This window comes from Nicotiana tomentosiformis, chromosome 8 (assembly GCF_000390325.3).
Source record: "Nicotiana tomentosiformis chromosome 8, ASM39032v3, whole genome shotgun sequence".
Taxonomy (NCBI): domain Eukaryota; kingdom Viridiplantae; phylum Streptophyta; class Magnoliopsida; order Solanales; family Solanaceae; genus Nicotiana; species Nicotiana tomentosiformis.
Window position 1 is genome coordinate 125443980 of NC_090819.1, and position 24467 is coordinate 125468446.

The following is a 24467-nucleotide window of genomic DNA, read 5'->3' on the forward strand; positions in this document are numbered from 1 at the left end:
CCAAATATTGACCATGTGCTCATACAAGATCCTTGGTCCATGTAATTAAAAAAAATGGTCGCGTGTGCATTCTCGCCCCTTGATCTTTGTTTTATAAATTATGCTCTTCGGTGATTAATCGCAATTAAACCATGTGTACCGACACGTATCTTGGTTTAGTACATGTAATTAAATAAAGATCTTGTGTGCTTACACGCTTCAAGGCAAAATTAATAAAATTTAATTATTAATTTTTAAGTGGCATTTGACGATAGTAATTCAAGTCTAATAAAATACACTTTATCCAAAATTAATTCAAGCTAATTTTAGTCAATAAAAGCGACCGTGCTAGAACTACGGGACTCGGGGAATACCTTACACCTTCTCCCCGGTCAACAGAATTCCTTACTCGCACTTTATTTTCGCAGACCAATAATAATAGAGTCAAATCTTCCTTTGACTAGGGATTCAAATAAAAGGTGACTTGGAACACCAATAAAATTAATTTCAAGTGGCGACTCTGTAAATAAAATAATCCCCACTCAATTTTGCCACTTTAATTGGAAAAACCCTTTAATCTACATATTATTTTGCGGGTAGAAAGGGGGTGTGACAGTTAGTAAAGCAACACTTGAACAATGATAAATCAGACAACAAAAGAGAAATATCTCAAAAGAGACACAAACATTTAACGTGGTTCGGTCAATTGACCTACGTTCACCGGCGGAGATGAGCAATCCACTATATAAAAGAGAGTACAATATATCGAGAAAACAACCTCACAAACCCGAAATTCTCCTCCTGAACAAGACTCTCAAACTCCTTATGGCTACATTGTGGATGCTACTGAATGAGAAGGAAGGATTCTCAATTTATAGAAATCTAAAACCTTTTCCTCCAAGAAAAAGGGACTAGCCAAAATATGGAAGAATCATAATTTTCTTCTAGGAAAAAAAACTCAATTATGATAAATATATTGCCCTTCCTTTAAGTAATAGAAAAATCAACTATGGTAAGAAAATCACGACAAACACCTAACAATTCTCCCCATTGGCATGAATTTTATGACAAAATAAACTTGATCCACCTTCTTCACATAATCTTCAATGTGTCACATCTACAAATCTCCACCACAAAGTTTGTGTCAATATGAGTAGCACTCCGGTCAAATAGGTTGCGACTAAAACTAAACCCGCCAAGATAAACCTGTCTTGAACCTTGCTCCGATACCACTTGTTAGGACCAAAAATATCAGGTGTCATGTAGAAGCTAGTAAAGCAACACTTGAACAACGATAAATCAGACAGCAGAAGATAAATATACCAAAAGAGACACAAACACTTAATATGGTTCGGTCAATTGACCTACGTCCATAGGCGGAGATGAGCAATCCACTATGTAAAAGAGAGTACAACATATCGAGAGAACAACCTTACAAAGAGGCAAACACAAGTGACAAACTAATACTTATCTCAAAATTCTCCCCATAGACAAGAATGTTAAACCCCTTATGGCTACATTGTGGATGCTATTGAATGAGAAGGAAGGATCCTCAATTTATATAAGTCTAAAACTTTTTCCTCCAAGAAAAGGGACTAGACAAATACGAAAGAATTATAATTTCCTTCTAAAAAAAGAAAAACCCAATTATGATAAATATTTTGTCCTTCCCTTTAAGGAATAGGAAAAACAAATATGGTAAGAAAATTAGGACAAACACCTAACAGTTCTCCCCCCTTAGCCTGAATTTTCTGACAAAATAAACTTGATCCACCTTCTTCACATAATCTTTAATAGGTCGCATCTCCAAATCTCCACCCCAAAGTTTGTCTCAACGTGAGCATTACTCTGGTTAAATTTCTCAGACAAAAATCATAATTAGTGTCACCATTTACGAAACTTACCCCTAAAATTAGCTCTTACTCCTTAAAACTTCCTATGTCTATTTAAATTTCGGGATTAAATGTGAAATTATTTTATTTCGCGTTTGATTGAATTTGTTGAATATATAATTAGCAATTGTAGGATCAATTTATACTACAATTATGATATTATTCTATCCATATTGATAGTAGGACAATAGTAATTCCGGAATAAAATATTACAATGACAAAAATGCCTTTCTCCATGGTTCTTCCCTCAAAGTCCTTTAAAAAAATCAAAGGTTAAAATTAAAAATAAAAATTTATCTCAACTTATCTAATATATATCAAACACATGTTTTATATTATATCATGTATATTCTATTTCTAGTCCAATAAACCAAACATCTCTAAAAAAATATATATTCACTAAATAATTCCATTACTATTTAATCCTCGTATTATATAATAAATGATTATATTATTATAATTTCGTGATAACTTGTTCCCGACCCTTAAAAACTTTGTCTAACTTTCTCAACTTTATACTTATTGCTTTCCCAAGCAAACGACTCTTAAAAACTTTCCCAACTTTCCCAACTTTATACTTATTGCTTTCACTTCATAGGAAAGAAACGTTCTGGCAGCATTTAGTATGAGGTAGCTAGTTTATATGCAGAAGCAAGAAGGTACAGTCCCTCATAAAAGTAATGCATCACCATCACATTATATTCTTGCTTCAATAAGTTAAACTGATCTATCATCATCTTTAGTGGGTCGATCGAACATAAAAGATTAAAAGAAGAATCAACCACTTGAATGGTAAAACCGTAAAAGGGCAAATTGTTTAGTTATTAATCATAGTTATGCTATAATGGTGAATATAATGTGGTTAGGTTAGGTGGGAAATAATTATGGATTAGCACTTCTAACCTATTTGCTGTGACACACATTAATTATGTTTCCTTTCACAACTCATTTGCCTTCAAAATGAATTCATACAAATGGAACATAATATATATCTTTGTACCATCTACCACTGTGTTCATGAAATAACACCGTGCTAGACAAAACATCATCCTCTAGCGGAATATTGTTTCTTTCCTTGTTCGTGAAATATATTTTCTGTGATTTCCAACTTCGTTTATAACATGCACAATGTTTGAGTATATGTTTGCCACATGTCACAATATCGAGTTGACATAATATGGGATCTAGTGTTTTTAATAATAGTAATGTCGGGATCAATTTATGTACACCTAAATTAATCCGCTAAAAATCTGTAACTTCTCATTAATACAATTATCGGGTAATTTTTGTTTATCAAAGCTTTGGTAAAATTTAAATGAAAATAGTTCCAACATTTCAATAAAAATTTAAAGGTTGGGATCAGTTAATGCACACCTAAATTATTCCACCAAATATATGCAACTTCTCACTAGTATAATTATTGGGTAACTTTTGTCTATCAAAGCTTTGGTATAATTTAAATGAGAATATATAATGCACCTATTGTGGTATTTGTTGTGATTCAAACAATTTTCTTTTGTACTTCCCTCACTTAAAAAATGAATGTCCTATTCGAAATTTGATATAGTCAAAAGACTCAAAACATCTAATTTCAAAGTGGAATCAGATTTGTTTATTATTAGTTACATGTTAATTAAAAGCTATACAAAAGCACTATTACTGGTAATTTTTATGATAAAATACTCGTAATAAAATGAAAAAATACTAATTGTCTAATTCCCCAAAAGTAATGACGACACAAAAATGGAAATATTAAAATATTAATTTCAACAAATTTAAAGAACATACAAGATGTTCCTATTAATAAGCTAGAGACTTTCGTGCAGATTCATATTTATTTTCATTGTTATTGTTGTTATTATTATTTATTATTCTTGTTATTGTTATTACAGCTATTACTAAAAAATAAGTGTGCGTTTGCAAACTATGTTTTAGCATCCGTGTGTGTTAGACAGATGTGTTAAGGTGGATCATAAAATAATTAATTTCTACGTTGCGGTTGGTGGCTTGGGGTGCACCCGTGGCCTAATTATTTAAAAGCAAATTCTACATTAGAGATTATAAATATTGATTTGTTTACAAAGGGGCATATTTTCCTATGTCGTGTAGTTGTCCCTAAGACTATAATGATTAGGGGAGAAATATAAAAGAAAGCTCAAGCCAATTCATAAGTTTTCGAATTAGATCATCATTAGATATGAAACAGACTTGGTATTAATAATAAGAAACAATACAATATATTAGTAACAAAAGGAAGTAGTGGCCCTCGACTTAGCTTTAATTTAAAAGACCTTGTAATTTGAAATTATTGGTACGCAGGTTCAAATCAAATCAAATGTCTTTCAAGGTAATAGTAGCGATTTTGGCGCCTTTCAAGTTTCAATTAGACCACTTACTCTAAACTTTTTCCCTCACTTTTTGCTAGTTCTATGTGAAAGCCTCTGCAGCTACACTTATTGTCTAAAGAGAACATTTTTACTCCATCTTTTTAAGAAAAGAAACATTTTAATATGTATTCTTTATTAAACATCTGGCCTTTTATTATTTCAATGTCAATTTTAATTTATGTTTATTTTACTTGTAAACCCATATAAATTAAGTTTCCTTTTAAATTGCATGGTTACCGCATTGGCTAATGAGGAAGTCGTAATGTGCATTTTAAGTTTAATACTCCTATAAAGTAGGCATTGTTATGTGTTTACAGGAGAATAATTCAATAGTTAAGAGATTACAATTTCAATTCTGCAAAAGAAGTTATCTAGTTAAACCCCTCCACTACTCTCTTCTTAACTTAGTTGTAATAAATTAATAGTCTGTTTGGCCAATTTTTTTTTTTTGGACAAAAATACTTTTTCCCCCAAGTTAATATGTTTGGCCAAGTTTTTAGAAGAAAAAAAAATATTTTTGAAAAGAAGCATAAATAATTTTTGAGAATCGAAAAAAATAACTTGTTTCCAAAAATACTTTATAAAAACTTGATCAAATACTAATTGTTGCTCAAAAATACTTTTCGAAATAATTAGTTAAACATAAATTGCTTCTCACTAAAATATAATTTTAAAAAATACTTTGACAAAAAAATACTGTTCAAAATAAGTTAATTTTAGAAGCTTGGCCAAATATGATATAATTTTTTTTGGTTAAGTTCTTGTCATATATTGGGAGAAAAAGGCCCAAAAAAAAAAAAAAAAAAACAAAGGACAATCTGTAATTATAGAAACTTAAGAGAACAAACGGCAATTCAAATTACAAGACCGTTAATCGGGTACAATATATTAATGAAACAGAGATTATAATAAAATAGTTAAGCAAAATATACGCCGGTAAAAAGGGTATTTTAGTCTTTTAAGAAATACAAAAATTAAAACTCAAGAAAGAAACATCGTTCATGACCCACCACCACAAACTCCATCACCCGACCCCCACCCCCTCACACACACACACACTCCCCATGACTCCCACGACCTTTTGAACCTCCTCCATTTTCAACACACTTGAAACCAAAGCTCAATTTCATCACCATTAAAGAAGAACAAGTAGAAGAAGAAGAAAGAGAAGGTGAATTCTGGAAGTTTCTGGAAAGGTAATGCGAGAATGGCTACGGCTTACAGAAACGGCACAGTTCCTAAAGGAGCTTTAAAGGTAGATAGGCCTCTTTCGATGAATTCAACTTCCAAATCTTCTTCTTTCAAATCCAAAAACTCCGGTCCTGCTCCGGCATCCGGTATCCGCCGTAAAAGCACTGGCTCCGTTGCTAACTCTGCTGCTTCCACTAAGGATGCTACCTCCGGTGAGTTAACTCCAAATTCGTCCTCATTTCCATTATAACTTCACTTAATTTCGTACAACGGTATAATTGTGATATATTTTTTAAATGTTTTTGCGGATAATGTAAGAAAACTAAGCGCGTGATTTAATGAGCTCTCATTTCTTAAGGAATTTACCTAATTCTCGAGAAAATTGCTCCAAATGCGTCCTTATTTCCTTAATAACTTTACTTAATTTCGTAAATTTATTTTTATTTTTAAATTTAATGTAAGAGAACTAAGCGGTTGATTTGTTAGTTGTAGTAGTTGAAAGAGCTCTCATTTTCTCAAGGAATTTAATTAATTTCCGAAAAAGTTGATCTCTTTAATTTTTTTGGCGGATAATGGAGAAAAATGATCGTGTGATTGTGTTGTGATGGTTTTGATTTAAGTTAATTAGACACAGCTATTTGATTAGTCAGCCTTTGTGATGAGTTTATGCAATGGAAACATTTAGTCTTTGAGGAATTAAACTAATCTGGAAAACTAAGTGCTTGATTTGTTAGGTGTGGTAGTTATTTAGTTAGGTAGACGAAGCTGTTATATTTATGATGAGTCTAAGCTATGGAAACATGTGAATGCAAAGGTAAAGTAGTACATTAATTTCCTTCAGGGTTTTAGTTAATTTTGAAAAGAAAAAATGCTCTTGTGCCATTGTTCTTTTGTTGTTGTAATAGCAATGAATTTTTTCTCCACATAGTAGTTATGATATAAGTTACTTACAATAAGCAGTCTGATTTAATTCTAGCATTTATGATGAGGTCTAAGCAATTGCAACATGTGATCCCAAAGCTAAAGTAGGTTTAATAGAGTTGGTAACTGGACTAGTTGTTGGAATACTGATTTTTTTGTTTGAAGAACTTGGAATCTTGGTAATAGATATTGGTTATATTCTGCATTGGCCAATTACCTATCAGGATTGTAATGCATCGAAGGACACCAATAGCGTAGCAAATGAACTAATGAAGTGTTATTGTTAATCTATTAATTTTATGCACTAAAGCTTTTTAAGATTGAGTTTTCTTATAGCATGGAAGTGCCAGTTCTCATTCACACGTGAATCCTACTTTTTGTAAATCAATCAACTACACCTCAATCCCAAATTAATTAGGGTATGAATCTTCCATATCCCAATTTAATTCAAGTAATATTTAGAGGATGTATCATAGTAAAACTATTTCTTATTCTGCTGGCAACCTAGTGGAACCTTCCTCCTTTATATTACAAAACTCGCCGGGTTTAATAATATTTTTGGAATAATGCGTTCAGATTCTTTTCTTGGGTGCTTCTGTTGAATTGAAGTTGAAGGAAGAAATCTGTATTGCATTATATGTTTCCAAAAGTCCTGTGAATATTTGATTAATCATGGAAGGGCTCATTTTACTGCTTTGTAACAGTTTCAGGACGTGTTAGAGTTGCAGTAAGACTGCGGCCTCGAAATGCAGAGGAGATGGTGGCCGATGCTGATTTTGCTGATTGTGTGGAATTGCAGCCTGAGGTATTCCAAGTACATCTCTACCTTTCTTGTCAAGGCAATATGAATACTGTAGGTTTTAATTCATTTCTTTTGTCGTTTCCAGCTTAAAAGGCTTAAACTTCGAAGGAACAACTGGGATTCAGATACCTATGAATTCGACGAAGTGCTTACGGAATTTTCTTCACAAAAGCGTGTGTATGAAGTAGTGGCCAAGCCTGTCGTTGAGGTCGCCTGCCAAAACCTAGCAATTCTGCTTTTTAATACATGAATTATGAATGAAATGTTCATCTTCTGCACATGCTTTTATCTAACACATTTAAAGAAAGAGGAAATTTGCTACTGACTAGGCAGCGTCTGACTAATATACTGGGAAAGTTTACTTCAGAGCCATAAATATAGTTTCACTTCGATGCAGATTACAAGTGTTTCAAATGTTCTGCAATGATAAACTCTTCCAGTTCTCACTCTAATCAATTCGGCACTTTATCTCACATTTCAATTTTCCCAAGTGACTTGCTTAGTGGGCACCATTGCTAAACATTCCTGAAAATACGCCATACATTTAAAATACTTTAGTTCAAAGCACCTATATGCCAAATACAGTAAACAATCTCTCTCTGAGTAGCTTTCTTCTAGAATTGTAAGATATTTGTCTGGCCAATAACAAAGGCCATCTCAGTACAAATATTTCAATTAATAGCTTCTTTTCTTCTTGAAAAACAAGCATAAGATCCACAGTAGCGAAACCAGGACTTTTACTAAGGGGATTCAAAATATACAGAAATAAACACATGCAGAAGCCAATAGGATTCAACAGTTCCTATATATACATAAATAATAATTTTGACCTTGTGTATACCGTGTAATTTTTCAGCAAAGGGGATTCGGATGAACTCCCTTCCGCCCTCATAGCTCCATCTCTGAATATCCATAACCACTCTGTAACTTTTAAAGTGTCTATTGGATTCAATAATATTAGTTTTGTAAGTTCTAATTAATTCCTTGCTCCTTAATATTGTAATTTAGATTCAGAAGTATCAAAATGTACATGGTTGAGATTCCTGGCTTGTGATATCTCTTGTTTAAACTTTGCTTTTTTCCCTTGTATTCTCATACTTCTTAAGATGTTTCTACGAACAATAAATAAGTTCCTTAGATTAAAATCCGCTGCCTGCAACCTAGAGTTTAGTTGATTTGCCTTATGCCACTATTGCATGCCTAGAGCCGGTTAATTTGGTAATTTTACATGGTTATCTAATTGCTTTTGTGTGTGTAATAAGGTGCCAATTTGTCTTACTCTTGTCTAGTTTCGTACGGCTGTATTCTTTCTTTATCTCTTTAAGTGCCTCGCATTTCTCTTTAATTTTTTTCTCCGGGCAGAGTGTTCTGGATGGTTATAATGGAACAGTCATGGCGTATGGGCAGACGGGAACAGGAAAAACTTACACTCTTGGACGACTTGGAGAAGAGGACACTGCTGATCGAGGGATAATGGTTCGTGCAATGGAGGATATTCTTGCAGAAATAACCCCAGCAAATGATTCTGTCTCTGTCTCTTATTTTCAGGTTGTTTTGTCCTTCTACAGAAATGAGTTCCTTTAGTTGAGAACTTTTTATTTAGTTTTATTATCATACCTGATAATAGCTGTGTCAAGTTTCATTTGCATCTTTGGTTGTTTCATGCTTGTTTCTGACTTTAAGTTGTATAAGTTTGGTTGGTTACCTGTCAATGCAGCTTTATATGGAGAGTATTCAGGATCTCCTAGACCCAGTGAACGACAACATATCAATTGTTGAAGATCACAAAACTGGAGATGTTTCTGTACCTGGGGCTACTGCGGTGGATATCAGAGATCAGAAGAGTTTCCTTGAACTCCTTCGCCTGGGCGAAGCTCATCGTTTTGCTGCTAACACTAAATTAAACACAGAGTCTTCAAGAAGCCATGCTATACTGATGGTTAGAAGATTCTATCTCTTGTGGGTTATGCAGTTTTTTCTTTTCTTTTTTAGGTTGTGCATAGTGGCTTGACCATTGTTCTCGAGCCTTTTCCCAATATGCCAATGGACAGGGAGACATCAACAAAGTTCAATGTCACAGAAACTTTTGTTTTCTATCACAGGTACATGTTGAAAGGTCTGTCAAGGGAAGAGATTCTGCTATTTCATCTGAAAATGGGAGTACTTCTCACACAGCTAAAGCATTCAAGCCACCTGTTGTGAGGAAAAGTAAACTAGTTGTTGTGGATCTTGCTGGCTCTGAGCGCATAGACAAATCAGGTGTGCTATCAAAATTTCTGGGCAAATGTATCTTCTGTAACTTTTATTATGTATTCACAACTGGAGCATTTTATTTGTGCTTACAGAAAACTTTGTTTTTGTTCAAGGATTATGATAGTTAATAGTTTTACACAAATATTCATACTCATGTCTGAATGACAGTTAAAACAATTCTGTTACTTGAGGCAACTGATGCTAAGTATTACCTAGGAGTTAAGTGAGTGATTGCTTTGGAGAGACTTCATTCTGTGTTTTCCTTCCCAATCCTTTTGCACTCTAGTCACTTAACTTGAATAGGCATATGAGTCTGTTCACCCTTTAACCCTCTTTTGCGGCGTTCGGTGGGTTTCAACTAGGAAGCTTTTCTTTGTTTCTCTAAATAAAAGCCAAATTGATCTTTTGACATTTATGATGCAAGAATGTGGCTACACTTTGGAACTGATTACTGCAGGCAAAACTGTGACCTATTTTTTGGGTTTGCCAGGCTTGTCGGGGTGGGGTTATCTAAGACACCATGTAGAAGTTCCTAATGTTTCTTTGGAGCAATGAGTTAAGATCTAAAACAGGATAAAGCTAAGAAGCATTGGTTCTTTGTTTTGTTTTGCATTTGACAGGAAGTGAAGCACATACACTGGAGGAAGCTAAGTCCATTAATCTCTCCTTGAGTGCATTGGGAAAATGCATCAATGCGTTGGCAGAGAATAGTGCTCATGTTCCAGTTCGTGACTCAAAGCTCACAAGGTTGCTTCGAGATTCATTTGGAGGTAAGGTACTTAATAAAATGATTTTGAAGCTCATTCAGGAATAGCAAACATAACTTAACATGGTCCAAAATTTTAACCTCTGCGCTTGAAAGCCAGGGAAAACTTATAAGTATATTCAGTTATGAGATCCATGCACTTCTTTGATTGTAGTTCTTGGAGGCTCAATTCCTGTACCTCAAGGTCTCTAGTGAAATTAAGTTTACAATGATCTAAATCCCAAGTTATACTTGAGCTTATTTTAAGCACTTTTGATACTGATATTCTTGCATTTCATTAAATTATCTTTAGCTGCGTGTAGAATTTTTATTGTAAATCCACAATATCTTATTTTAACGCAGTAACCAACAACCAAATGCGCAAAGAAAGAAACAGAAACAGAGAAATGTAGGGGCTCACGTCTTAGAATGGATTTGGGGGACAAATTCTAAGCTCTCCTAACTAGCTGAGTCTAAAAACTGGGACGAAGAATAATTCATGTTCCAGAAGAATAATTTATATTTCCTTAGCTTAACTAAAAGAACCTGTTACAATAGGCAACGGAACTTTCGATGCATTAGTTCTTAAAAGAAAAGAAAAATCCTCACTATTTCAAGTCCAAGCTACATGGCTACATCCTAAAACGCTGAGTCACTAAGATAACATGCATCATTTTTCAGAGGTATAGAAAAACACTTGTATAGTCCTTCAACAAGTTTTAGATTAAATTATTTAAAAGATCTCCTTATCCCAAAATGCTGTCATATATAATATAAAGTCATTCTTTGGTTACAAGAAGGCTCTCAATGTAAACTAAGACATTTGATTAGGGGATGACCACAAATTTAAGACTTAGGCCGAGGATATCGTATTATAAATCTCTAACTGTTCCATATTGCGGACATTATGATTTCTTTTATGACTTGGTTAACTCAATTTAAGTTCATAGTGCAAATAAAGTGAATTAATTACTGAAGGATTTCATATCCTTTAAGACCAGGAGGTTTTATATAGTTTCTGCCAGATACTACAATGTAGTACTGGGTTGGCTTACATTTTGATCCAGTAAATCTTTTTGGGCCAAAAGATTGTTATCCTACATAACTTGCTTTCATTTGGAGCGTAGTTCCTTCTCTGGAGCTAGACTGCTTAACCTTGCACTGTCCGTGAAACTTATGAAAGTAGTTGCTGGGTGATGTCATCTGTTCAGTACTGTTTCACCTTTGATGCATAATCTCATTAGCCTTTCATTTTGTTTTGGTATCCTACTTAATCACTTATTATAAATCATCACCATGAGATGATAATTACTTTAAAAAAAGAACATTGTCATTGGACATTGAGAAAGGGCATCACATTGTTGAATACTCACAGGTACAGCAAGAACTTCATTGGTTATCACGATCGGTCCATCTCCACGGCATCGAGGAGAGACGGCAAGCACCATAATGTTTGGACAGAGGGTAATCCTAACCTCTATTTCTTTTCCCATGGGAATGTTTATCGTATGATATACAATTGTAGTCCTTTGAGATCTTTCCAGCAGTGTGGGTTGGCTTATGCTAACTCAGTTGTAATCTATTCTCTGGGTTTCTATTTGAATTATCATGCGATTGTAGAACTTGTATGCATGGATATAAGAGAATACTAGCAAACTTCTCTTCTTCCCTTTTTCTGCTTTTTACTAGCTAGGACTTGGAGTAAATTATTTGTACTTCTACAGGCAATGAAGGTGGAGAATATGTTGAAAATTAAGGAAGAGTTTGACTACAAAAGTTTGTCCAGAAGGCTTGAAATACAGCTAGACAAACAAATTGCAGAACATGAAAGGCAGCAGAAAGGATTTCAGGATGAGATTGAGAGGATTGCCCAAGAGGCTCAGATTCAAATCACGGAGGCTGAAAAAGGTTATGCAGAGGCATTGGAGGTAGGTACATGTTTCGTGAAATACGTGATAATATCTGAATCCTATATAACATGCCTTTTCATGTTAAGTTCATTTTCACTTTATATTATGTTACACATCATCTATTGTTTCCGGCCCTAATTTTTCATGATCATCTTTCTGTTTGAATTATGTAGTTTTGCATCACCAGATTATGTGCCATGACCAGGATTTTCACTGTCATTGTCTTTCTTCTCTTTCTGTTCCCTTTCTTCCATCATCTGCAGAGGGAGAGGTTGCAGTACCAGAAAGATTATATGGATGCAATAAGCAAGCTAGAGGAGCAATGGGCAGAAAATAAACAGAAGCATGAAAATGAAAAGGCCAAGGTGAGTATGCTACTGCTATTAGGAGAAGAATGAAGTTGAAGTCCACTTTCTATTCTGAAAGAGTGGTCTATTGTTTTTCCGAGGGTCCCATTGAAATTGTCCTCAAGCGTGGGTTGTTATAATTTATGATCTCATAAGCCTCTTCCTTGCAGTTCATGTATGTAATAGACATGCTTGTCTTCTCTTTGAACTTTTACATATACCTAAGCTGCTGTCTGTGATTCTACATGCTCCTTTGAACCTTTGGAATGGCCCTGCAACTATGCTGAATATGTAACTGTGAAATAGCTTTCCTATCATATTTCAATTTCTGGTTCTACGATGAATGTAACTTTGCTTTTTGCTGTTTATCTCCCTCATTTGTCAGTCCTCAATGCTCTCTGCTTCTATGGAAGTTGCTGAGCTTAAGAAGAAGTTTGAAAATGAAACTCTTTTACGGAAAGCTGCAGAAGAGGAAATTGACAATCTTAAAAATCAAGTAGCACAATGGAAAAGGTCAGAGGTAATGATTAGTCTGAAAAGTCTTTGGATCATATATATATATATATATATATATATTGTAATTTTAGTTGGTAAATTGCTGATGATGATGTTTGTGATGTCGTAGGCTGCTGGAAATTCTGAGATTTTAAAGCTGCGCAAAATGCTAGAAGATGAAGCATGTCAGAAAGCAAAGCTGGAAGAAGAAATTGCAGTCCTACAAAGTCAGCTATTGCAATTAAGTTTTGAAGCTGATGAGGTAAACAGTATCTATCTTTAAATTTGTTGAATTAGTATTCTTGGTGAAATCATTGGATTAATACACCCTTGCCATGGTTGACCACCAGAAAGAAAAAAAGTTCAAAATAAGCAGCTTTTGTGGAGTTGAGGACATGAATCTTTTTTCTTTTAAAGATTCATCATAACTAGATTATCATTACGCTGATCGTCAATCTCTTTCTCACACCCCTGTATCTTTGGGTTTATGTGCACATTAACCTCACCTTGTAAACCAATAACATCCTTGAAGTTATGTGTTAAAGTGAAACCGGTAGTTTTTCCTTCCAAACTAGCGAGTTCAGCACACTTAAAACATGAGTGTCGATCTAGTTCTGAGCCTTTTTGCCCCCAAAGTGCTACACCCCAAAATGACCTAGCGTATGATGTGTGCAGATTTCAAAACTTGCCATTAGTTGTGGGCATCATTTGACACTTGGTTGAAGAGAAATTACAAAATTGAAATAATTAACAGTTCCTGTATAATCTCTTTATAGATGTGGACTGCCGTGCCGTGTAAACCAATTCACATTATTGTGCCCTTGGTCTGTGAGAAGTGCTTGAGGGCTTTATGCTTTTCTTTTTCCAGTTTGCCTCTTCTCCACTAATGTATAAAGAACTTATAAACCCTGCCCCTGTGATCAGTGTGCTGTATACATTTTGCACGTGAGTTGTTTCTGTTGAAGATTAGAAAATGAAATTCATGTTGTAGCTTACAGAAGCATGCGTCTTTTGAGCAAGCTTTTCAAGTACCTGTAAACCTGCAGATTTTAAGGTGTTACATATCTGGGTATATGCACTGCCGAAAATTTTCACGTCATATAAACATGATTGCTGATTAAATGAGCATATTTGTCAGTTAAGATTAACTTACTCAAGTTAAAGACTATTTCTTTTACTTAGACAAGGAGAAATCTTGATAGAGGAGGGACTGTAAAGCTTCCAGGCACTCTAGATTCTCCAATTCCTCCATTTATGCATCAACACCTAGGAGATTCAGGAGATGGAGAGAAGGCCTCGATGGCAAAACTCTTTGAACAAGGTGGGAGATGGACTTTATCCTAGGAGTTGATTTCATTTTTAACTCTTCTACTCCCTAATACAACTTATGTTTTTTTCACCAGTGGGTCTCTCAAAGATATTGTCATTACTTGAATCAGAAGATGCTGATGTGCAGATTCATGCAGTGAAAGTTGTGGCAAACCTGGCAGCTGAAGGTATTGTTTTGCTATTTCCTTTTCAGTGTTATATCTTTAATTCCTGTCTCTTGCTACTCGCAATCTATAGTTTGTTGGGCGTAGATGCTATCTGCTTGATTGAGATGTGTATACCTTATCAAATGTAGCTATACCTCATGAGTTTTCTAATTGTAGGTGGGATTTGGCTACAAGTCTTATGAATGATAGCTTGTCAACTTTGTTACATGAATCTAGTAATAGTTATGCAAGTATCTCATTTACCGGATAAACATTTGAAGCTGATTTGCATTATCTAAAATATAGTACTCCCTTTTTCCGAAATTCTATCTTATGTTTCTTAGCTTTCTCTAATTATATATACCATACTGCTCAAACCCCAATTATTTATTTATTTGACACTTCACCGTTCAAAGTGGAGGCATTAGTCCTTATTTCTTGCTGTAAAGCTCCTCTAAGCATAAAGTTGAAGGACAAGGTGGAAGTCAGTCAATCCAATTCGCTTAATTAAAAATATGTCAGTTAATCCAATTCACTTAAAAATGTTGGTCAACCCAATCCATTAAGACCATCATAGACCTTATAAAGTGTAGAACACTACTACCAAAAACCTAATGGAGGAATACTAAAACGAAAGTTAAAAAACAAGCAGAAATTATGTTACATGAAACAGTTGAAAATTTGAGAAATGACAAAAAGGTAGTATCAAGTCCATAAATGGTGGTGACTTTTTTCCTATTCGATCTATTTCAGAGGCAAACCAGGAGAAAATTGTAAAAGCTGGTGGTCTAAATTCTCTATTAACTCTTCTTAGAAGCTCCAATGATGAGACAATTCACAGAGTTGCCGCTGGTGCAATTGCAAATCTTGCTATGAACGGTAAGCTTTTCATCACTAGCATACTAGTGAATATTATAAGTTCAATACTTTTCTTTTCATACCGAAGTTGCTCTCTACTAAGTGACATCATTTTTTCAAATGGTACAGAGACAAATCAGGAGCTTATCATGTCTCATGGAGGCATCAGTTTGTTATCAGTCACAGCTGCCAAAGCCGAAGATCCTCAAACCCTACGCATGGTTGCTGGGGCCATTGCTAATCTCTGTGGAAATGGTATTATTTGTTGCCTTAAGCTGAATATTTTAAGCTAAAATTTCTATGTATTTCAAGCAATTGAGCAAGATGACTTAAGATCAACGGATATGGTAATATTCTTCTTTCTGATATCAACATCTAACTGTTTCATTTGATGTGGAGCTGTAATAGTAAGAGCATTACGTTCTCCCACATAATGGTGAAATTTCACCATTTTAAATTTGTTTTATATGATACCTAACAGAACTGTCCCTCTACCCCCCTGCCCCTTTCCCCCTACCCCTTCCCCCTCAACCAAAAAGAAAAAAAAAAAGAAAAAAAAAGAGCTTACCAGTAAAACAAGAAAAAAGGATGAACCAATGAGAAAAAAGGAAACATATATTGTTCCATCAGAAATTCCTTACACGATATCCTTAATCAAGTAACCCTGCATTTGAATTTAGTCACGGTGATTGGATCCTGCTGTTGCTCACATCTAATGTATCTTTTAACTTTTCACAGAAAAGTTACAAGCAAAGCTACGAGGTGAAGGTGGAGTTAAGGCGTTACTAGGAATGGTCAGATGCCGGCATCCTGATGTTCTGGCTCAAGTTGCTCGTGGAATTGCTAATTTTGCAAAATGTGAATCAAGAGCATACACTCAAGGTTAGTGGTATACAAGCTTGCAGCTTACGTTTTCTCTGCTCGTCTGCCTCTCCTCCCTCGCTTCCTGCACCCCCAGCCAAACTCGGAATATATGTTACTGTACTGTTAGCAATATTATAGTCAGTATCATAGTTTTGCACTAGTCTCCACTTATACCCAGTTGGGTGGTGTATTGCATGTTCTGGTGAAAAAGAGAAGTCTCACTACTATAGTTTCGTGGCATTGCCAATGATCTTACCATGACAGGAAGCAAGACTGGGAAGTCTCTCCTTATTGAAGACGGAACCCTTCCATGGATTGTACAGAACGCTAATAATGAGGCCTCACCAATAAGGCGTCATATTGAGCTGGCACTCTGCCATTTGGCTCAACATGGTAAATAGTAGTTCTGATTTGACTTTTTCCATTTTGCTTGAAACTGTGGATAGTCATGAATGCTTAAACTGTTAATTACAGAAGTAAATGCAAAGGATATGCTCAAGGCTGGTGCCTTGTGGGAACTCGTTCGTATATCCAGAGATTGTTCACGAGATGATATAAGGACTCTTGCATATCGCACGCTAACTTCCAGCCCAAGTTTCCAGGCGGAACTCAAACGACAGAGGATCGATTATGGTTGAACATTTCACGTCTTATCGAGACAAGATGGTTTTGAACATGGAGATATAGTTATTAACATAGGTAGCTGATTCTTTTCACAGAAACGACTGATTTATCTTCAAGAGGTGACATTGGTTTTCAATCCTATTAAACTCTCGTTGAGATGCAGTGAGGGTTACAAGTTTGCAACTAACAGAAACAAGTGATCTTGTAAATTTGCGTGAATTAGTATGTAGGTCTCACTAGATTAAGACCGCTATAAATGTAAAGCTTTGATTTGTTTATTCATATATCAAATGAAGCGTGTAAGATGTCATTTGATGTTGCATTCTGGAAAACAAGGTATATTATTGGTTTTACATACGAATTCTGACGGTATGTGCCGCATGTTCTATGAATCCTGGAACATTTGATGTAAAAAGAACATGGTATCGAAGGGGCAATAGTTAGTTTGTGGTAATTATGCATTATATTGTGTACCAAATTTTACCAATATAAGCACATCTCAGATAGAGATCACTTGCAAGGATTCAGTATGAGAATAATATCTCGTAGCCAATTCGAGTGCATGTTTTGCTTTGATTTCCGTTATAGTAGTGGAATGGCTAGATCATTGAGGACATATACTGTATCCTTTTTAATCATATTGCTCATTCTGGGACCCTTTGTTTATGTTGTCGATTATGTGAATTATGCACTCGGCTTCCACTAAAAAACATTTGTGTTAATCGATTGAGGTGAAATTTTGTTCCATATTATTAATTGTTACCAAGGTTGTTGTCTTTTTGTATTTGTCAAGGGCGTCGTTCATAGTCGCCGCAGCTCATAGTTGCGTATTTGTGGTAACAACGTTCTAAATCCTAAAGCATATTTTATAAGGTTATATTCTTCATATTCTTTCTTTATTATTCTAAGTTTTTTGTTGTGTTTCCTTGCGTTTGAAACGTTCTGTTTGGGAGGTAGTGTTTGTCCTGGCTCCCATTTGGCAAAAGACTTGTACATATTGCTCAAGGCCTCACTTCTTCCTCTTTCAGTCACTAAATTTTTTTTAAAAGTATATTTTGGAGAGATGTGAGTCAGAGACTGGAGGAAAGAGGAGTCATGTAAATCCTAAAGAAGAAGACGAACCTTGCTTCATTTGAATAAACAACTACTACTACGCCGCAGTAGAAATCGACAATATGAATTCTCATTCCTTTCATTTGAATGGTAATGAAATTAACCACTCTTGAAGGAAGCCAATGTCCCGGGGTCTCGGACTCGTTCTGGAAGGGTGTAACAACAACGATGATACCCTCGTGTCTAAGCGCATCCACTTTTTAATCATTAGATTATAACTCCAATCCCATTAATGTGCAAAGTTGTTTGCTCCAAGAGGAGAGTCAATTGCTTGAGAAACAGTATTCACAAGCATGATAAACAAGGCACACAACCTGTCTCTAACACTTAAAAAACCAGCCAATACTAACTACCTTTGGATCATTTGCTTCTTGAATATATAGCGACAGCTCATCTGTAGACCTCAACTGATGGGACACTATAATCATTTTTCAAATTTTTTTAAACACGTGGACTCTCAAATGGCATGGCTTCAAAATATTTCAGAAATTTCATGCCCATCCACTAGCTCACTTCTTTTCTTCTCTTTTGTTTTAAAAGGAAAAATTCCAATTTCTTTTTCTTGAGCAAGATATCGAACTAGTAAATTGTAATGGAGATTAAGGAAAGCGATATATTGTTGTATGAAAACATGCAAAACATAGAAACTGCTAAACATATGTAAAATTTTCATCGTGGCACCCAGTTTTGCGTCACCCATTTAATTTGTACTCATTTTTAAAAAAAAAATTAACTGATACCCAATTTTTGGATAATTTCAGTTACATATACTTTTCTTTTTTACTGTTGGTTTCTTCTTCTTTAATTTGTGCTTAGTTGCAAAATGAGTTTGTTAAATTTGTTGTTGTTTTGACAATTTGATGATTCGAAAAACAAGTTTATATTTTAGAACTTAAGATTCGAAATCTGAAGTTGCATTCAACAGATTGAACTACTTAAGATTCGAATTTCTGAAGTTACATTTGAAAGATAGAAGAACTTCATATTTGATTTATGAAATTGTATTGAAGAGATTGAAATATTTCAGATCCGAGCGGGTACACTTTGCAAAATTTTATGCAATGCGAGTATAACTTAAATGGTGGCCTCAAAAGTGGGTACTCCCTCTTTGAAAAAATCAAATATTATGGATCATAAAAAAAGATCAAAAAATTAATTAAAGTGGACCGGAGAGAATATATATGAAAATTACAAAAGGCATAGGGTGGATGCCGCACCTATGTCTTGTACATATACATACATATATATATATATATATATATATATAGTTAAACTTTTTGAGTACACACAATTCAAATCTATTGTCTCAAGTAGTAATGAATTCGATAATACTTACATTTGATGACTTAAGATTTCAGATCTGTATTTGGATTCAGTAGAGGGAGAATTTCTTTTAGGAGTATACTGGAGTTTTGATCTGTCTAGGGGTTAAGTTATAAATATGGACCACTAAACCACTATACGATGTGGCAATTGTCTCTACCCTTTCCCCACCAAAAAGTCCTACTAATAGTATATTTCTTCTCGTACATTCACCCGACCAAAACACTGTGATGGAAACCTTAATCCTATGAAACATACACACCTCAGACTTTAATAAAAGTGTGTAAAATAGGAAGCATAGAAACATAGGCTGCATCCAATCATTTTCAGACCCCCATTTGTAGCTTCTAACTCTTTTATAGTAATTACTTTTGGGCACTTGAAAAAGAATAGCCATGTTCAAAAATATCCATTAGATCATTTAGAGCAATCATACAAAAGAAATGCTTGCAGCCTAATCATAGCAGCCTCTCCTCTTTCTTTGATTACATTTTTTTTTTGTATAAAAAGATGTATGAATATACTTCAATTAATTCAATTAAAAAGTATATTCATACAATTACTTCAATTAAAAAGCTCAAAGAAAAAGGTTACAAGAGCTAAGCTAAATCAGGTCTAGCAGATTCGGAAGAAGTGAGGCCTATGTTGCTGTAGTTTAAACTAGCATGAGTATTAATCAAATTAAACTATTGCTCTTTTGATTATATATAAATCTACTTAGTATTCCAAATTTCTGTACTAGAGTTTATTACTACTATCTTTTTGTGGACATAAATCTACTGAGAGAAAGTAACCATAACACCAAAGCATCAAAGTTTTATTTTTCAAAACAAATGCCACGACAATCATTAAAATAATGTCAAAATTTTAAGAAGTCAAAGCACATTATTCAGTTTTCGAAAACTAATTCTAAATAGAGTATAGCTCCTATATATGAAAGTGTAAAAGAACATTCCCTATGAGATTATCGAAAAGATTAATACATGTCTCCGTTCATAAAAATAGGATCACTAACTTGAAAAATAAGAAGATTACCTACTGTCACATGTTACAATACAATACACTTGTTAGTGTAGAACTTCTTTAAATGCATGTCTATAAGATAATCCTTCTAATTATGTGAATTTATTTCTTCTGTTTCAAACACGGTAAACGTATGCTATCTCTTCCAATAATTTACCTCTCATTGCCATTTTTTTTGCTTCCAAATGGTTGACCCTATTTTGTATCATAACAATTCTTGGAAAATTTGACCTTAATCTAAAGCAGAGCTGGCAATGGATATATTTATATATCATGGGAATATCCACATCTTACATTACTGCAATCACAAGAAAGGAAAATAGGGGGGGGGGGGGGTTGAATGATCATAATTCATATCCACAGTGCAGAGGAAAAAGCAAAAGCTGAAGGAGCCCTCGAGAGTTTGTCTAAGTAATGTCTCTTTTAGAGAGAAAGAGAGAAGAGGAGAGGAGAGAGAAAGAGAGAAGAGGAGAGGAGAGAGAAAGAATGGATAAGGCTTTGAATCCCTCAAAACTAAGAGATGCTGCATATTTCTACTACAACTACACATGACTATACCTGCATGGTGTGTTGCACTAAAAGCAAACAATGTGGTGACTAGGGGAGTGTGTTGTGGGGAGCTCTATTCCTTTGCTTATAATCTGTATTCTGTAGTGCAAAGAATCTGAGCTGTGTCTTTATAAATAAAAAAAGAGATCCGGTGCACGAAACTCCAACAATACATATGGCATTGAACTCGTCAAACGATGCCAACTTTTACTATCGCGCCAAAACTCCCCTTCAAGTTTAGGAGATTTCTAAAAGAAACACATTGCATTTGTAATCTTTCTCCCACGCTATTCTTAAATGATCAGTTTAAATTCTATATAACATTTTAAAACTTTTACTTTATCAAGTTATCTAATAAGTAACAGGCAAATGTTATCAAAAGTGGAATTTGAAACCTTAAAATTGCGATATATTATCAAAAGTGGAACTTGATAAAGTACTTTTTTTTATCCTATCAATATATATAAGTTAATTCCTTCCTAACTTGCACAAATCTAAATTCTTAGAATTCTGAAAGATATAGAGAAGGAGAGAGAAACAGCAAAACTGTGAGTTTAGTCCAGTCCAGAGTAGACCAGACTGTATAACATAAGGCTAGACGTTACTTTGCTTTTGCCTCGAAAAAGAACTATGTTCAGTAACTGATGCACGTGCAATCCAGTATCCAAATGTAACTCATGTCTCCTTCTTCATTCATAAAAACCCTAATTATTCTGAAATTCTTGAAAAAGAGAGGTAAAAAACTTTCAAAAGATCTGATTTTTGGGAAAAAAGAAAATGCAGCTGGAAATTAAACTAATTAGGAGTATAATGCTGCCCATACCTCTCCTTTTGTTTTCAATAGTTTGCTACCAACCAAACATTAATGAAGAAGATTTCTTCTATGTTGTCAGCTAATTATATTTAATTTTACTATTATCAAGAAAAACAATGTTATTATTGCAACTCTTAGTATCATGATTATGGAATAATGATGTCCTTTTCCTATCAAATGAATCTCATACATTCATGGAAATAGATTTCACAAAGGAAACAATGAGTTTACAAAGTTAACTTCATTTGAAATTACAGCCACATCATCTCATATCATAATCAAACTCACAATCCAAAAAACCTAACTGAAAATGCAACTAAACTCAAATTCATCATGTGATGTAACTAAAATTAGGAAAAGAATTTTGGGAAAAAATCCCTCAAATAGTCAACAACTAGAAAACCCTTTTCCTAAATCTCGTTGCTATAGTGTACTTGATGATGAGAAAGAAGAGTAAGAGACACCAAGAGTTTAAGCTAATTAAACAAGTAAATAAAATTAAGAGAAATTAAATTTACCCCTTCTATGGATGCGAGCAAGTTAGAATGGCGGTTGTCATTCTTCTGTAGGGCCATGTTAATCTTCTCTGTATCGTTTCAATTTTGTCCAATATTCCTCGAAAGAGCCAGCTAGTTAGAATGGAGGTCTGCCGGTTGCCCAATAGGATTCAGAAGGTAACTGAATGGAGTTAAGAAGATTTGGTTGCATTCCATGAAATAGAGATGGGTCCGCCATCAATTGTTGTTGTTGTTGTTGCTGTCGTCCTTGTCCTCCGATATTTCCAGGAGGAGATCCGAGTGTCCCTCCTCCTGGAACTGGAAGAGGATTTTGATCATCTTCTTCTAACGGAAGTCTTTCATAAGCTGCATTGCTAAACGACGCGGCCATAATCACAACTGGTCCAGATGCCATAAGTGCACCAACCACACTACCACCAACAACTTGACCTTGTCCACCAGCTAAATATATAGTCAATCCAGAAGCTGCTGGCGGAGCTGGTGGTGGAAGAAATGATCCGGCTAAGCTTAAAATCTCAAAACGGCCATGTAAAGTTACAATTGCACCTGGTGAAGCTGGTTGTCTTAAATTAACATTAGTAACAATACCAGTTCCACTCATAATACACACACCTCTTTGTCTTCTCCTTGCAAAATTTGAAATGCTTTCCATAATATCACAACCATCAGCAATTTCCATAACATGGGTTCTAAGAGCATTGGCACTATCTCTAGTGATGATAATTGGTGGCTTTGGTTTGTTCTTGGATCCAGCTGGTCTTCCTCTAGGTCTTCTATTGATCTCTCCTTCTCCTGAATTTCCTGTGTTGTTGAAGATATAATTAAGACTATTTTTAATTTCTAACAACTTAAACTTTTAGATGAGATCAGTTTAATACCTGTAATACCTAATCCGTCTTTTGATTCCCCACCATTTGGATTTTCATTATTGTTGTTGTTCATGTTGTTGTCATCGCGTTCTCTCTTCAGGCCAGACATGTTTAGGCCACTAGTTCCACTTTGTTCATCTTCTGAGGTTTGCTGGTGGAATTGATGTAAATTGAAATCTCTAGTATGGAAAGGAGGTGGGAGTGAATGATTTACTGAATCCATATATTCTTTAACTTCAATTCTACTACTTTTCTTGAGAGGGAAATCTTGAAGCCAAGAAAATGGAAGAACAAGCAAGCTAAGGGGAAGGGTTTGTAATGATTTGTAAAGATAGATAGTGGGAGGAGGAAGCTTAAAAAAGGAAGAGAGTAGACTTTGGGTTTGTTGGTCTTATTTTTCTTTTTATTCTCTTTCTTGCTTTCTGGCTTTTTTTGAGGAAAGAGGGGTCTCTTGTTTATTGAATCAAGGTACTCATAGTCTTCATCATAAAGAAGAGGGAAAGTGGGGTTTTGGGTGTCACCCACCAAAATTTCTCAGCTCCCAAAATTCTTCATCATCATACTATGATTCCACTTCTTCTTCTTTGTATGTATAATAATAAGAACAAGTGAATCTTGGGGATACTTTGCTCTTTACTTGAAAAAGACTTATATCTAGTAGGTGCTTTGAGTTAGGGTTAGCCAAAAACTTAGGTTAGAGAAAAGAGAGATTCAGATCGAGCACTATATGGTTTTTATTTTATTTTGGTATGTCCAAATTTATATGGTACTATTCATATTCGAGAGTCAAACTTTTTGATCATAAATTTGAACAGAGAATCTTCAAGGTATTTTAATAAAATTTATATATTTAAAAACTATCCAAAAAGTAACATTAATTCAAAATATGAAAAAAATTGCGATTAAAAAAGATTTATTTGACTTTCAAAATTTAAATAGTGACACATAAATGAGAACGAACGGAGTAGTTTTGGTTTTTGGTTTTGGGCGGTGGATGGGTCCTCTCTTCTTTCTCACTAATTCCCTTGGTGTTTATAAAGGAATTAATTGAACAATTTTAATTTATTTTTACATATGAAAACCCCCATATCCCACCTTTCATGCATATTCAACCTTTTGTTTTTTGTCATTTTCTTTGGCCTGTCTCAATCCATTAATTTCTTTCTTTTCCTTTGACCATGAAAAGAGGAAAAGAAGATAAAGAAAAAAATATATATTTTCTTCTCTTCACATACTCAGATACAGATATTTGATTGGTTAAGGTTTTCTTATTTTCGTTTTGTTAGCATATTATATTACCTCATGTTTCACTACTTCTTGCATAGTCTCAAGGAGTTAATCTGCTCATCATATTACTAGCTTAACTGGTTTTTCATATATGTTCATTACAAATTTGTACAGAATTGTGATGAACCGTCATTCTCATCACAGAATGATGGACAAAGTTTTTGACCATACCTCACCTATGGACTTGATTCTCTTTCATGGTCCTAGTATATGTAAATTCTTTTTAAT

General features: G+C 34.5%; 2 protein-coding genes and 1 non-coding gene across 5 annotated transcripts; 1 reads left to right on the forward strand and 2 right to left on the reverse strand.

Moving 5' to 3' along the window:
• The first annotated feature begins 5282 nt into the window (after positions 1-5282).
• LOC104106387 (kinesin-like protein KIN-UB) lies at positions 5283-17053 on the forward strand. 2 transcript variants are annotated; one of them, XM_009614929.4, is made up of 19 exons: positions 5284-5661; positions 7075-7175; positions 7258-7380; positions 8535-8720; positions 8890-9111; positions 9275-9431; positions 10046-10195; positions 11546-11634; positions 11895-12098; positions 12344-12445; positions 12813-12947; positions 13053-13184; positions 14105-14243; positions 14326-14418; positions 15151-15276; positions 15385-15510; positions 15994-16137; positions 16384-16512; positions 16594-17053. In XM_009614929.4, exons 1-19 carry the CDS (start codon positions 5466-5468, stop codon positions 16755-16757), a joined length of 2718 nt encoding a protein of 905 aa, XP_009613224.1. In that variant the 5' UTR covers positions 5284-5465; the 3' UTR covers positions 16758-17053. The 2 variants fall into 2 exon arrangements, with proteins under 2 accessions (XP_070038858.1, XP_009613224.1); XM_070182757.1 differs by lacking the exon at positions 16594-17053 and having other exon boundaries at positions 5283-5661; positions 16331-16512.
• A 2522-nt stretch (positions 17054-19575) lies between these two features.
• Positions 19576-23672, reverse strand: LOC104106386 (AT-hook motif nuclear-localized protein 22-like). 2 transcript variants are annotated; one of them, XM_009614928.3, is made up of 2 exons: positions 22971-23672; positions 19576-22884 (listed from the first exon to the last, which is right to left on the reverse strand). In XM_009614928.3, exons 1-2 carry the CDS (start codon positions 23173-23175, stop codon positions 22199-22201), a joined length of 891 nt encoding a protein of 296 aa, XP_009613223.1. In that variant the 5' UTR covers positions 23176-23672; the 3' UTR covers positions 19576-22198. The 2 variants fall into 2 exon arrangements, with proteins under 2 accessions (XP_009613223.1, XP_009613222.1); XM_009614927.4 differs by having other exon boundaries at positions 22962-23665.
• Positions 22090-22191, reverse strand: LOC117279232 (U6 spliceosomal RNA). The gene has a single exon (XR_004509638.1). It is a non-coding gene; the product is annotated as a U6 spliceosomal RNA (small nuclear RNA).
• Positions 23673-24467: the final 795 nt, after the last annotated feature.

Bases quoted from the DNA above. Each gene is read 5' to 3' on its own strand.
- LOC104106387 (XM_009614929.4), top strand. From the start codon at position 5,466: ATGGCTACGGCTTACAGAAACGGCACAGTTCCTAAAGGAGCTTTAAAG. The intron at 7,381-8,534 runs GTCGCCTGCCAA...TTCTCCGGGCAG, and splicing joins TGGCCAAGCCTGTCGTTGAG to AGTGTTCTGGATGGTTATAA. The intron at 9,112-9,274 runs GTTAGAAGATTC...TTTCTATCACAG, and splicing joins GAAGCCATGCTATACTGATG to GTACATGTTGAAAGGTCTGT.
- LOC104106386 (XM_009614927.4), bottom strand. From the start codon at position 23,175: ATGGATTCAGTAAATCATTCACTCCCACCTCCTTTCCATACTAGAGAT. The intron at 22,885-22,961 runs GTATTAAACTGA...TCAACAACACAG, and splicing joins AGACGGATTAGGTATTACAG to GAAATTCAGGAGAAGGAGAG.